This window comes from Microcebus murinus, chromosome 4 (assembly GCF_040939455.1).
Source record: "Microcebus murinus isolate Inina chromosome 4, M.murinus_Inina_mat1.0, whole genome shotgun sequence".
Taxonomy (NCBI): domain Eukaryota; kingdom Metazoa; phylum Chordata; class Mammalia; order Primates; family Cheirogaleidae; genus Microcebus; species Microcebus murinus.
Genome location: NC_134107.1, coordinates 3,862,994 through 3,876,941, shown reverse-complemented (window position 1 = coordinate 3,876,941; position 13,948 = coordinate 3,862,994). Strand labels below are relative to the sequence as shown.

General features: G+C 57.6%; 1 protein-coding gene across 1 annotated transcript in view; it reads right to left on the bottom strand.

Moving 5' to 3' along the window:
• Positions 1-13,732, bottom strand: part of NCAN (neurocan) — a 32,364-nt gene extending 18,632 nt beyond the window's left edge. Inside the window, exons 1-7 of the mRNA XM_076001569.1 lie at positions 13,650-13,732; positions 9,337-9,416; positions 7,689-8,090; positions 3,767-3,941; positions 3,542-3,669; positions 2,786-3,079; positions 58-618 (exon numbers count right to left, since the gene is read on the bottom strand). Coding sequence (XP_075857684.1) covers positions 58-618; positions 2,786-3,079; positions 3,542-3,669; positions 3,767-3,941; positions 7,689-8,090; positions 9,337-9,409 — 1,633 coding nt within the window. The 5' untranslated portion in view covers positions 9,410-9,416; positions 13,650-13,732. The remainder of the gene's footprint in view (positions 1-57; positions 619-2,785; positions 3,080-3,541; positions 3,670-3,766; positions 3,942-7,688; positions 8,091-9,336; positions 9,417-13,649) is intronic.
• Positions 13,733-13,948: the final 216 nt, after the last annotated feature.

Below are 13,948 nucleotides of genomic sequence, written 5' to 3'. Positions count from 1 at the left end.
GCCCCCTCCCAGCTCCAGATCCTCGGGCAGGAACCCGCCCCCACGGGTCCCACTCACCAGCTGCAGGCATGTCCACCTCATTGGTCAGATCCGGCCAGTGGCTCCCGTTCCGGCCGCTCCCCAAGGCCTCTGTGGCTCCGGGGGCTGAGGGGGGTTCCACGAGATTCCCCGCGGCCTCTGGGGTGGGGGGCTGGGTGCTGGCCGGGAGCCCCCCTTGCAGCCCTCCCTCTGGCGGCTCCTGCTGCTGGAAGTGGCGCCCGTTCAGGCCTCTGAAGCGCCCCTTCCTCCCGGGCGTGGGCCCGGCTGGGGCCGCCTCCGTGCTGCTGGGGCTGGGGGCCACCGTGCTCAGCCACGCTTCCTCGGTGGGCCACGAGGCCGGCGTGGGGTCCCCGGGGGGAGGGCGGGGGGTCTCTTGAGTCTCCTGCTTCTCTGCCAAGATCAGGGGCTCTGCTTCCCCGCTGGACACCAGAGGCTCCTGGAAGTCGGGAGTGACCGCCTCTTCTCCCCCCAGGTCCGTCCCTGATTCTCGGACGGGGGGCCCCTCTGCCGACAGGATCTCCCCTTCGTCCCCAGATGACGGGGCCTCTGGGTCTCCGTGTTGCGGGGTGGGGTGATGAGCTGTGGGACAGAGCAGAAGAGGTTGTGTTAGGCCCAGGGACTGCCCGGGAAGTTCTGCTTGAAATCTACACACATTCCAGAATGCTGCAGCACAGAGCTTCCATGCACCCCCTCCCCGTCTCTCTCTCTCTCTCTCTCTCTGTCTCTGCGTCTCTGTCTCTGTCTCTCTCTCTGTGTCTGTCTCTCTCTTTGTCTCTCTGTCTCTCTCTCTCTGTGTCTCTCTGTGTGTGTCTCTCTCTGTCTCTGTGTGTGTGTCTCTCTCTGTCTCTCTGTCTTTGTGTGTGTATGTCTCTCTCTCTGTCTCTGTCTCTGTGTGTCTCTGTCTCTGTATGTGTGTGTGTCTCTCTGTCTCTCTTTCTCTGTCTCTGTGTGTATATGTCTCTCTCTGTCTCTCTGTGTCTCTGTCTCTGTCTCTGTCTCTCTCGGTGGTTTCCGAGACTCCCCCAGCCTGAGAAAAGAGGTGCAAAGTTATCACTGGCCACTGTTCCGGCCGGGGCTGGACTGAGCCCACTCCCAGGGTTGGAGTCAACTGATCCCACTGAGGAGTCAAGAGACAGTTCGGGGCGGCCAGGGCGCGGTGGCTCACGCCTGTCATCCCAGCACTCTGGGAGGCCGAGGCAGGAGGATCGTTTGAGCTCAGGAGTTCGAGACCAGCCTGAGCAAGAGCGAGACCCCGTCTCCACTATAAATAGAAAGAAATCAGCTGGACAACTAAAAATATATAGAGAAAATGAGCCGGGCATGGTGGCGCATGCCTGTAGTCCCAGCTACTCCGGAGGCTGAGGCAGGAGGATCGCTTGAGCCCAGGAGTTGGAGGTTGCTGTGAACAAGACAAGGCTGACGCCAAGGGACTCTAGTCTGGGTAACAGAGCAAGACTCTCAAAAAAAAAAAAAAGAGACAGTTTGGCTCAGCTTAGCCTGAGGGACGGCTCTGCTACACTTGGGCCTGGATCCTCCCTGCTGCGGGAGGAGGCGTTTCCTTTTTCCTTTCCACCCAGGGCAGCAGGCAGCTCACACAGAGGACCTGGCTCCTTGGAGCTGAGGTTTGCAGCTTCCAAAGCTGTGCCCCGCCTCCCCCGCACCACGGCCAGTGTCATTTCTGGTGTGGCCACCTGTCCAGGGCACGTGGAGGCATTCCCCCTTCTACAGGGCGTGCGCTCATGGGCGTGGCTCCAGGTAGAATATGCCCCGCCCACGTAGAATATGCCCCGCCCAGGGGCGTGTCTTTTAGGGTTAGCAAGCCCCAGGACCTCAGGAGACAAAGCCCACCCGGTAAATATGACTCCCCGCGCCAGAGTTTGGCCTCCAGCCAGAGCCCTGTCCCTCCCCTGGGACCAGCTCCTAGGGAAAGACCCCTACAGGGGGGTGTGGTCTTCAACAAGGGCGTGGCCTATGGTAAAGCCCGCCTCTCCTGGTCGTGGCCTATCACAAAGCATGTTTCTCGGGGGCGTGGCCTCACAGGCGCGGCCTATCACAAAGCGTGTCTCGCGGGTGGGGGCGTGGCCTATCACAAAGACTTCTCGTGGGGCGTGGCCTCCTCCACGGGGGGTGTGTGTGTGGCCTATCACAAAGCCTGTCTCGCGGGGGGGCGTGGCCTATCACAAAGCACGTCTCTAGGGGGCGTGGCCTTGCGGGCGTGGCCTATCACAAAGCACGTTTCTAGGGGGTGTGGCCTACCACAAAGCCTGTCCTATGGGGGCGTGGTCTCCATGGGCGTGGCCTACCACAAAACATGTTTCTCAGGGGCGTGGCCTCACGGGCGTGGCCTATCACAAAGCGTGTCTCGCGGGTGGGGGGCGTGGCCTATCACAAAGCAGGTTTCGTGGGGGCGTCGCCTATCACAAAGACTTCTCCTGGGGCGTGGCCTCCACGGGGCTGTGGCCTATCACAAAGCCTGTCTCGCGGGGGGGGGCGTGGCCTATCACAAAGCACGTTTCTAGGGGGTGTGGCCTATCACAAAGACTGTCCTATGGGGGCGTGGTCTCCATGGGGCGTGGCCTACCACAAAACATGTTTCTCGGGGGCGTGGCCTCACGGGCGTGGCCTATCACGACGCACGTTTCTTGGGGGCGTGGCTTTCACCAAAGCGAACGGCCTGAGGGCGTGGCCACGGGCGCACGTGCACTCCGGGCCGTGGCCTCCCGCGCCCCGAGCGCCGCGCACGCACCTCGGAAGCAGTAGGCGTCGAAGCGCGCGGCGGGCGCGGGGAAGCCGGTCCGGTTGGCGAAGCGGTACACGGTGCGCACCCCTGGCGTCGGGCCCCCGCAGCGCCGGCGCGGCGTCTGGATCGGGTAGCGCACGCTGCCGTCGGCCAGCCAGCCCGGGTCGCACTGATCCAGGCCCTCGTGCCAGGCCAGGTGCAGCTGCCCCACCGAGGCCAGGGTGGCGCCCTGGCGGCGGCACTGGGCGCGCGCGCCCGCCAGGGTCAGGCGGCGGGCGGGGCCCACGTAGAAGACCTCGCCTGCGGGAGGGTGCGGGGCGGAGGTTAGGGAGGCCTGGGGGACCCTCCCTGGGAACCCGGGAAAGGGGGCTCTCCCTCCAAACGGTCCCAGCCCGGCCGGGTTTGGGGGGCAGTTCAACGGAGGCGGTGACAGCAGCAGCCGGGCATCACGCAGAGCGAGCAAGAGGAGGCTTTGGCCTCTTTTTACAAATGAGTCAGGCTTCAGAGAAAGAGGGAAGGGCTTGGTCAGGGGGATCAGAGAGGGAGAAGAGGGACAGGGAGGGGGAGGGTGGCTGGCAGGGGACAGGCAGGGGACAGGCGCTCCGGGAGTGATGGAAAGCTCAGAGGAGGCTGGCTGCAGGTTCAGAGAGGAGGAGACTGAGCAGAGTTGCATAAGGACCTAGGGAGGGATGGGAGCTGCGGAGAGTGACAGGGGCTCAGGGAGAGGGGCGGAGGTCAGGGTCCTGCCAACTTCAGACTTACCCCCCAGCTCCCGGGCAAAGCAGTACACATCGTAGAGTTCCTGTGGGTTGCGCCTCCCATAGCTCCGAACCCCTGGGAGGCTGCTGCGGTCGCCATAGCAACCAGGGCGGGACTGGGTGATAGGGTACCTGACCACACAAGGCGAGGGTCCGGCTCACAGGTGTGCTCCTGGAGCCCCCAGGGAACTTCCTTCCTCCATCTCCTCACCCTGTGTACCCCCCTCACCGAACGGTGCGGTCAGAGAGCCAGCCAGCATCACAGTTGTCGAAGCCGTCCTCGAAGGCAGCCTGCAGGTGCCGAGGGGCCGCGATGGTGGCCGAGCTGAGCCTGCAGGCCTCCTGGGCCTCAGCGAAGCTCAGCACATAGCGGTCCCGGGCTGCCCGGTAGTGGAACACAACGCCTGTGGGGGAACATCCAGGATGGGAGGGTCAAACTTACGCCAGAATATTCAAGAATAGAGACCTCCCTCTTACAGGATGACCCCCCCCTCCAGTCTCCTAATAATAGACCCCTAATAATAGCCCTACAGTTGCCTTGTACCACGCCCATTTACCCGGCACCAGACACAGTGCTAGGGTGATGGTAGGGAGTGAGAGCCACATGTCCCCATTTCACAGATGAGGAAACTGATAACAGTGGCCACAAAGGGCTAGGAGGCTTCCTGGAGGAGTTGACATGGAAGCCAGGATTTGAAGCACCGGTAACAGGCTCACTGCGACTCAAATTCTGATTTACGCATGAAAGAAATGGCTAAGCAACATAAAAGAATTAAACATTTTGGGCCGGGCGCGGTGGCTCACGCCTGTAATCCTAGCGCTCTGGGAGACCGAGGCGGGCGGATTGCTCGAGGTCAGGAGTTCGAAAGCAGCCTGAGCAAGAGCGAGACCCCATCTCTACTATAAAATTAGAAAGAAATTAATTGGCCAACTAATATATATATATAGAAAAAATGAGCCGGGCATGGTGGCGCATGCCTGTAGTCCCAGCTACTCGGGAGGCTGAGGCAGCAGGATTGCTTGAGCCCAGGAGTTTGAGGTTGCTGTGAGCTAGGCTGATGCCACGGCACTCACTCTAGCCTGGGCAACAAAGCGAGACTCTGTCTCAAAAAAAAAAAAAAAAGAATTAAACATTTTGCTCCATCTAATCAGGACCGAGAAGGCTGGGCACAGTGGCTAATGGCTATAATTCCAGAGCTTTGGGAGGCCAAGGTGAAAGGTTTGCTTGAGGCCAGGAATTTGAGACCAGCCTGGGCAACATAGCAAGACCCTGTCACTACCACTTGTGGTAGGTGTTCAATATATGTTTGGCTTAATGAAGGAAATGGAACAAATCTAGAGGTGGAATTTACTTCTTTCACCACTAATCAGGTTTTCTTTGAGTTTTATCAGTTTTGGGAAATGAGGCCTTTGAACGGGGATAATTGGTGGACCTCATAAAATATGGGATGCAACACCATTTATGTCCCCAGTTCACAGTTTGGGGGGAGTGGATTAAGGCCAGGACAGGGAGTGTAGGGACTTGGCCAAGGTCAACATAAATTATGGGAATAGAGTTCCAAGTCCACGGGATGTTTTCCATACCACAATCCATTCATTGAGTCACACATTAAAAATGTATTGAGCAGCCAGGCGCTGTGGCTCACACCTATAATCCTAGCACTCTGGGAGGCCGAGGCCGAGGCTGGCACATCGCTCAAGGTCAGGAGTTCGAAACCAGCCTGAGCAAGAGCGAGACCCTATCTCTACTATAAATAGAGAGAAATTAATTGGCCAACTAATATATATAGAAAAAATTAGCCAGGCATGGCGGTACATGCCTGTAGTCCCAGCTACTTGGGAGGCTGAGGCAGAAGCATCACTTGAGCCCAGGAGTTGGAGGTTGCTGTGAGCTAGGCTGATGCCACGGCACTCACTCTAGCCTAGGCAACAAAGTGAGACTGTCTCAAAAAAAAAAAAAAAATGTATTGAGCATCGCTTGTGTGCCACACCCTGTCCTAGACTGCTTTAATCATTAATTTTTTAATTTTTACCTTGTCCACCTTGTTCAGTTAGGAAAACAGAAATTGTACTGAGTATTTCAACAGGAATAATTTAATGAAAGAATTGGATAAAGAGGTATTAGAAAAATGTATATGTGTGTATATATATATATACATCTATATATATATATCTATATATCTATACATCTATCTCTCTCTCTCTCTATATATATATATATAGAGAGAGAGAGAGAGAGAGAGATGGAGTCTCACTCTGTCAGCCAGGCTGGAGTTCAGCAGAGCCTTGAACTCCTGGGAGCGATCCTCCCACCTCAGCCTCCTGAGTAGCTGGGACTACAGGCATGCACCACCACGCCCGGCTAATTTTTTGCCCCCTCTATATTGCCCAGACTGGTCTCAAACTCCTGGCCTTATGCCTCAGCCTCCCAAAGTGCTGGGATTACAGGCATGAGCCACTGCTTGTGGCCCTTAATATATATTTTCAATCCAACTGCTTTTTTTTTTTTTTTTTTTTTTTGAGACAGAGTCTCGCTTTGTTGCCCAGGCTAGAGTGAGTGCCGTGGCGTCAGCCTAGCTCACAGCAACCTCAAACTCCTGGGCTCGAGTGATCCTTCTGCCTCAGCCTCCCGGGTAGCTGGGACTACAGGCATGCGCCACCATGCCCGGCTAATTTTTTATATATATATCAGTTGGCCAATTAATTTCTTTCTATTTGTAGTAGAGACGGGGTCTCGCTCTTGCTCAGGCTGGTTTTGAACTCCTGACCTTGAGCAATCCGCCTGCCTCGGCCTCCCAAGAGCTAGGATTACAGGCGTGAGCCACAGCGCCCGGCCCCAACTGCTTTTTAAAAATTGCTCACTTATAAAAAGCTTAAACAAATTTATTTTAAATGGAAATTTGTGTGAACTTAACCAGGAATTAGGAAAAAAATAAATAAAAATGGAAAAAATTGTATTCCTATTTTATTATTATTTTTTTCTATTCCTCCCCTTACCACTGGGGTATTCCTATTTTTATTTTTTTGAGACAGGGTCTCACTCTGTTGCCCCGGCTAGAGTGCAGTGGCATCATCATAGCTCACTGCAACCTCAAACTCCTGGGCTCAAGCGATCCTCCTGCCTCAGCCTCCTGAATAGCTAGGGCTACAAGCATGTGCCACCACGCCCGGCTAATTTTTCTCTTTTCTTCTCTTGTCTTTCTCTCTTTCTTTCTTTCTTTCTTTCTTTCTTTCTTTCTTTCTTTCTTTCTTTCTTTCTTTCTTTCTTTCTTTCTTTCTTTCCTTCTTTCCTTCTTTCTTTCTTTCTCTCTTTCTTTCTTTCTTTCTTTCTTTCTTTTTCTCTCTTTCTCTCTCTTTCTTTCCCCTTCTTTTGGTAGAAATGGGGTCTCGCTCTTGCTCAGGCTGGTCTCAAATTTCTGACCTCAAGTGATCCTCCCCCCTCAGCCTCCCAAAGCGCTAGGACTTCAGGCATGAGCCACCAAGCCCGGCTAAGTATTCCTGTTTTAAATAGAAAGCCAATATCCATTGTGTTGTGTAAAATTAGGTAACTGTAAAAATTGACTTTTAAAGAAAACTTACAAAATCCTGCCTAGATATTGTGACACACAGGAGACTGTGCTGGAGGGTGCTCCCTCTTGGTTAAAAAAGAGAAGCGTTAAAAAATAGGCTAGACTCTGGGAGGCCGAGGCAGGCGGATAGCTCGAGGTCAGGAGTTCGAGACCAGCCTGAGCAAGAGCGAGACCCCGTCTCTACTATAAATAGAAAGAAATTAATTGGACAACTACTACATATAGAAAAAATTAGCCGGGCATGGTGGCGCATGCCTGTAGTCCCAGCTACTCGGGAGGCTGAGGCAGGAGGATCGCTTGAGGCCAGGAGTTGGAGTTTGCTGTGAGCTAGGCTGACGCCATGGCACTCACTCTAGCCTGGGCAACAGAGTGAGACTCTGTCTCAAAAAAAAAAAAAAAATATATATATATATATATATAGGCTAGTACGGGTGAGTATATATATAGGCTTCACGACTTTATCAGGTGGATTGCAAAGGATTCCCTGTTCAGGGAGTGGTTTCTGAGGTGACACTCAGTGGGTGGGCTCTAGGCTCAGGGCCTCCCCCTCCCGGCCTCAGCCCCTCCCTGGTCCCAACTGACCCGTCACCTCCAGGGGCACCAGGTCCTGCTCGTCCTCGATGCCCCTCACCACCTGGCAGCGGTAGAGCCCCGAGTCGCTGGCCCGCAGCGGCCCCAGCAGCAGCGTGGCGTTGGCTCGGCGCCGGGGGTAGGCGGGCAGTGACACTCGTCCCTGCCAGCCCTTGGCCACCCGCACCACATTGTCCTTGGCCACCAGGATGGGCAAGTCCTGCCGCTGGCCCGAGGCGGCCCGCACCTTGGTCCACTTGATCCGAGGGGCGTCCCGGGCGGCGCCTGGCCGGGGCTGCAGGGTGAAGAGGCAGGGCAGGGCCACCAGCTCGGCCAGCGCGGCCCGCACCGGCCCGGACCCCACCTTCTCCATGCGGAGCCCCTTCTCAGCAGCCTCCGAGGCGTCCCGTGTGCCTGGGGTGGGGAAGGCAGAGAGAAGGCGACTCAGATGCAAGAGCGACCGCTGTTTCCCTCACTGTACAACTACGGGAAAGTCACTTTCCTTCTCTGAGCCTGTTTCTCCAAAAGTCAAGCAACAAGCGTCCCATGGAAGGGAAATGGTGTGTGTGGAGTACCTTCTTTATAGCAATAACAGGCATTTTACAGCCTGTAAATCAGCCCATTTGATTGTCCTTTTCTTTCTCTCTCTCTCTCTCTCTCTCTCTTTTTTTTTTTGAGCAAAATAAAAGAGAGAGAGAGACAGGGTCTTGCTCTGTTGCCCAGGCTGGAGTGCCGTGGCACGACCGTAGCTCACTGCAGCCTCAAACTCCTGGGCTCAGGCGATCCTCCTGCCTCAGCCTCCCAACTAGCTGGGTCTACAGGCGTGTGTGATTACCCCTGGCTGTTTTTGTAAATGTTTTGTAGAGACGGGGGTCTCCGCTATGTTGCCCGGCGTGTGTGATTACCCCTGGCCGTTTTTGTAAATATTTTGTAGAGATGGGGGTCTCTGCTATGTTGCCCGGCTGGGCTGGAACTCCTGGTGTCCAGTGATCCTCCCACCTCGGCCTCCTGGAATGCTAGGATTGCAGGTATGAGCCACCACACCTGACCTTGTTTAGTTTTCGTAACCATCTGCACAGTAGCAATGTCTCATTCTCTTTTGGGGGGAGTTGAGGGAACAGAGGCTCAGAGAGAGAATTGTATTTGCCTAAGGCCACTGAGCAAATCAGTGAGGGATTTCTAAAGCCTGGGCTCTTGACACTATTGCAGAGATGCCAGGGGAGACACACATACCTTCATTCCCATTGCCCCTTCCTTGGCAGACATCATTAATCAATCTTCACACTCTTCTCATTTCTCTCTCTTATTTTTTGCTTTGTTTCTTTTCTCTTTTAGACTAAGCCTGTTGCTGTGTCACTTCTCTCTCTCTCCTTCTCCCCCCCCCCACTTTTCTCTCTCCCTCTCTCTTTCTCTCTCTTCAGCTCATCTCAGCAAACGGTGAGAGGCGGGAACCTCCAGCTTCTGCCGACAGCGACTAAAAATAACCTCTCAGGTATCTCGTTCTCCTCTGACTGTTCAAAGGCCTTTTTCATCCGTTCTCATTTTGCTCTCTAAACCAACCCGGGGGACCGGCAGGAGAAGTCTCTGGAGTTAAAAAGCTGCCCCACCGCGTGGCCACCTCCCAGGCCCCGATCCGTCCCCTCCCCGCAAGCTAACTCACCCTGTTCCCCGGCCACAAAGAACAGTCTCTGAAGCATCAAAAGGCCCAAGGCCCAGACAAACACGGTCCCCATCCTGGACCTGGAACAAAACGGAGAGGGAGGGAGGGAGGGGTGAGCTGAGGCAGAGCCCTCTCGGGTAGTCGAACCACCCCCCACACACACAAAGGTCAGGAAACCAAGGATCAGAGAGGCTAGTGTATCGTTCAAGGTCACGGAGCAAGTGCGCAAGGATTTGAATCCAGGGCCACTGGACTTCAGGATCTAAGCAGCAAAGCCTGGGTGCTGGAGTGAATCGGAGCCGGGTCGGCTGGCCACCTGTTCCTTGCTGTGTGACCCTGGGCAAGCAGCTTAACTTCTCTGTGCCCCACTTTCTTCCTGGGTCACACGGGGATAACAGCAGGTAGCCGGGCGGAATGAGTCAATACATATAAAATGCTTAGAACTAACTGCCTGGCATGAAGGAGCACATTTTATCGGTTGCTATTATTACTGTTGACCTTGACACAGCCAAGACTGAGATCCCATTTTTTTTTCCAAGTCAGCCTCCCCGCCATCAGACCGGGGCCTCCTGCAGGGCAGCGGCCAGTGGTCTCCGTCCCAGGGTCCCCCGTCCAGGCAGCAGGCTGGCCTCCGAGCCAGCCTGTAGTCTGGGTTTGCTGACTGACACGATTCTCAGCCTCAATTCCAGGATTTGGTTGTCACCAAGATTCTATTCTTGGTTTCTGGGATTTTTGAGGAGCTGCCAACTCCCAGCTGGAGGAAGGGGCCTCGCCCTGGCCCCCCCCAACCCTCCCTTCGGACTTCACACGGCCTGAAGAAGATTTTTCCTAGGCCCCTGGAGAAATTTCAACTGCAGGTCCAGTTCTCCATCGGGGCCGTGACCCCTGGGCATAGAGTGGGCAGTTACGGAGAGCTTCCTGTGAGCAAAGCCCGTTTCCCAGGCGCCGAGATACAGCATTGCCTTTCCGGACTTCACATTCTTCCAGAGACCAGAAATCCTGGGGAGGGGGCCCCTCCCCAAAGCCTCCCACCCTTCTGGGTGGTTCTTCTTACCGGAGGTCAGGTGGTGGGCACAGATGGGAAATGAGAACATCATCTGCAAATCCCGCCCTTGCACCCTGCTCCCATAAGGAAACAGCCCGGAGGAGCGGGGTTTGGAGAGTGTCTGGAATGGGGAGCTGTGGGGACAGCTGTCCTTCCCAGCTCTGAGTCCCCAGCTGGGAGTCCGGCCAGAGACCTGTCCGTGGTGCTGAACTGTGAGGTTTCAACGCGGGCCACCGCACAGCCCACTGGGTCTGTCCCTGCCTCCTGCCTGCTGACACAGTGCCTCGGGGCGGGGCCCAGAGAGGGCTGGTGGTTTGCCTTAGGCTGCACAGCAGGGCTGAGGGCCAGGCCAGGCCAGGCCTTGGGCCGGTGTCCCCAACCTATCAACCTGTAAACCTCGGCAGCGTCTGCCTATATCCCGGGCTGTCCTCAATTCTTCCCCTGGGAACCCTGCACTAGTGTGGGGCCTCCTGATGGCTGCTCCAGGCCGGGACAGGACTCTGGGTTGCCCCTGCTCACGACAGGGGCTTAGGATGGGACGAGGCCAGAGAATTCTTACACACACACACACATACCCCATATGGTTAAGAGCTCAGACTACATCCAGACAGCCCTGCCTCTACTCCTGGATGAGCTGCTTTAATAGGCCCGTGCCTCAGTTTCCCCACCTGTAAAATGGAGGTGATCCTGCAAGTACCTTATAGGGCTGCTGTGAGGATGAAATGACCTAAGACTTGTAAAGTCCTGGAAATGTTAAATTTAAAAACAGCTCTTTATGCACAAAGCCTCGCGTAGGCAACTAAAAATATACCGGCGGAGTGAGGTGGTCCAACATGGTGACAGACACGGTTTCAGGTGCAACCCCTCCCCGCCCCGCACACACCCTCCCACGGCCTTCCACTTGCACCCTCACACGCCCACACCCGTCTCTTAAAATACCTCCTCCCCAGGGCTGCCAGAGGTGAGCATTTACACAGCTGTCTAGGGCCCGTCCCCTCATGAATAATGCAGGAGCCTCATGCATATGCAAACAGGGGCCTTTTGGGTTGCTGGGGGAGGGGCGGCCCAGATTGATGTGAGAGAGTGTGTGTGTGTGTCTCTCCTCCTTCACTCCCACCTCTTGTCTGGGTGGGCGCTGAGTGCGGGTGAGTTGCCAGCAGACGGTTTCTGTGTGTTTGTGACCGGGCGCGTGTGTCTCCGGTGCCGTGTCCAGGCACGGGCATGCATGCAGTTGTGCCTCGTGGCGTGTGTGGGCTGACAGAGCCCATGCACTGGGTGGAGTGCAGGGGGCACCCGGCGTGATTCCCGGATGTGTGGGTCTGAGTGCCCCCTCGGCAGGGGCCGTGCGCCCCACGTGTGTGTCTCTGGCCTTCGGCCGTGTGCCAGTGTGCACGGGTGTGAACGTGGAACTCCTGGGGGCAGAAAGGAAGTCATGAAGTCACGGGCTCGGCAAAGCATCACCCCAGGCTGCCCCCTGGGGGACTTCGACCCCTGCCCAACCTGTCCCCATAAAGCTCCCCGACTCTGCATGCACAGACCACGTTCTACACCCCCAAGCCCAGGGACCACAGTGCCGATCACAGGGAAAGGACCCTGGCCCCACACATGCACACACGGAGGACACGCACACACGCAGGCACACACCCCAGACACGGAGCCCGGGGGAGACTCACACTCACACAGATCCACGGCGACATTAACAAAGGGAGTCAGTGTGAGCACTCGCCAGGCAGGCAGCGCGGCTCCCGCACAAAGACACACACCCACAGTCTCTGGGCGACCCCACGTGAAACACCCCCCCCCCCAGAACCGATTGCCGACAGACACCGCTCCTCATTCGGATTCACACTTAACACGGCGGTGCCAGCCCCGGCACAAACCGGGATGGACGCATGTGGGCCCGGTGACCGACCGACCGGCACTCGTCGTTCTGCCACACGGCGATGTGGCCCCCCGCACAAGTTTTCTGACAAAGGCACGACCGACCGCAGTGGCATCAGACTCACGGGGGACCCCGGGCACCCCTGGGCACACTCCCCTCCCCTGCCTGCCTGCCCAGGGCAGACACACACACACAAAAAGCCGCCTGCCTCGTTGAGGGGGAAATTCCATTTGGGAATGTCCACGAGCCATTGAGGCTGCTGGTTTCTGGGGTCCCAGGGTGCGCCCGCCCCTCCCTCCCTGCTCTGCCCCCCGCCCCCCGCTGGGGCCCAGCGCCAACCCTCCAACCCTCTCCTCCTCAGCGGTCCTGGCTGTTTCCCACCCAGGCTGCTGGAGAGGAACAAAGCCCTGCGCGCTCCTGCCCAGGCTGGGCCTGGGGTTCCAGCCCCCTACGTCTGTGTCCCCAAACCAACCCAGGGCTTCCTCATGCGCCCCTAGGGACAGAGGGAGCTGAAGGGGTGAGGGGAGGGTCTGTGCCATGCTCTGAGGGTGTGGGCAGATGTGGAGGTGCGGGGAGGGGGCAGCCCGCCTCTCTGGGCTGGTGTCCCTCATGGGTCCTGGGATCCATAACTGGGGGTCCCAGGGGGCCCCCACCCAGTGTTCACCTGGGACAGCCAGTGTGCTCCCTGGGAAAAGGGGCAGCACCTCAACTCCAGGTCGAGGGAGCAGACGGGGACCACCTTGGGATGGGGGCCCCCGGAGCCTCCCCCCTGAGTCGGGATGTGGTGACAGGACATGGCCCCAAAGGACAGGGAGACAGCAGGGTGCCGTCTCCACATGGCCATTCACTTTCAGCACAGACCCCCCTCCACTGGGCTCGGGCTGATCTGGGGGGGCCCCCTCCCCACTGCGGTCCAGCCAGGATTCCTCCATTCACCTGCAAATTGGGAATCCCCACTTAAAATCCTGGGGTGTCTCAGCTGAGACGCGGGCGTGCGCCCTGCTCTGGGATCCCACGCCCAGCATCTGGGTGTCCTCCTCTTCTCTCCAAACTCGGGGTGCTCCTCCCCTAGCCCAGGTTCCCATCGCCCCCTCCCCAATCCCGAGACCAACCTCCAGCCCAGCCTCCCCCCCCCCGCCCCGCTTGGGGTTGTCTCCGCATCGCTTGGACAACCTTGCCCCCCAAATGCGTGTCCCCCTGACATCCCCAAGCCCCCCCCCACTTGGTGCCCCCTCCCCAGCCTGGGGCTCCCCTCCCCCATCAGCCCCCTCCTCTTTCTGGGGGCTTCTCCCTGATCCCAGGCCCCCGCCCCAATCCCAGGCCGTGTCCCCAATCCCTAGGTTTTCTCCCCCGACGCGGTCCCCTCCCCACGGCGGACCCCCCCACCTGGCTGCTAGTTCGGACGCATCCCGGGGCAACCGCCCGGCACAAAGGACGCCCGGGCTCCGCTCGCTCCGCGCCGGGTCCAGCCCCTGCGCTCCGCTCGCGCCAGCGCCGCCTCGGCGCTTATAAAGGGGCCGCGGGGCCGCTGTGCGCATGCGCCCCCGCCAGCCAGCGGCCTCGGGCTGCGCGAGGAAGGGGCTACCCCAGCCCCAAATCCTCCCCCGCTTCTCCGACACTCGCCCCGCCCGGGGGAAGACTGTGCCTGACCTGCCCGCCTCCCCTCCCCCGTCCTCCTCGCCCCG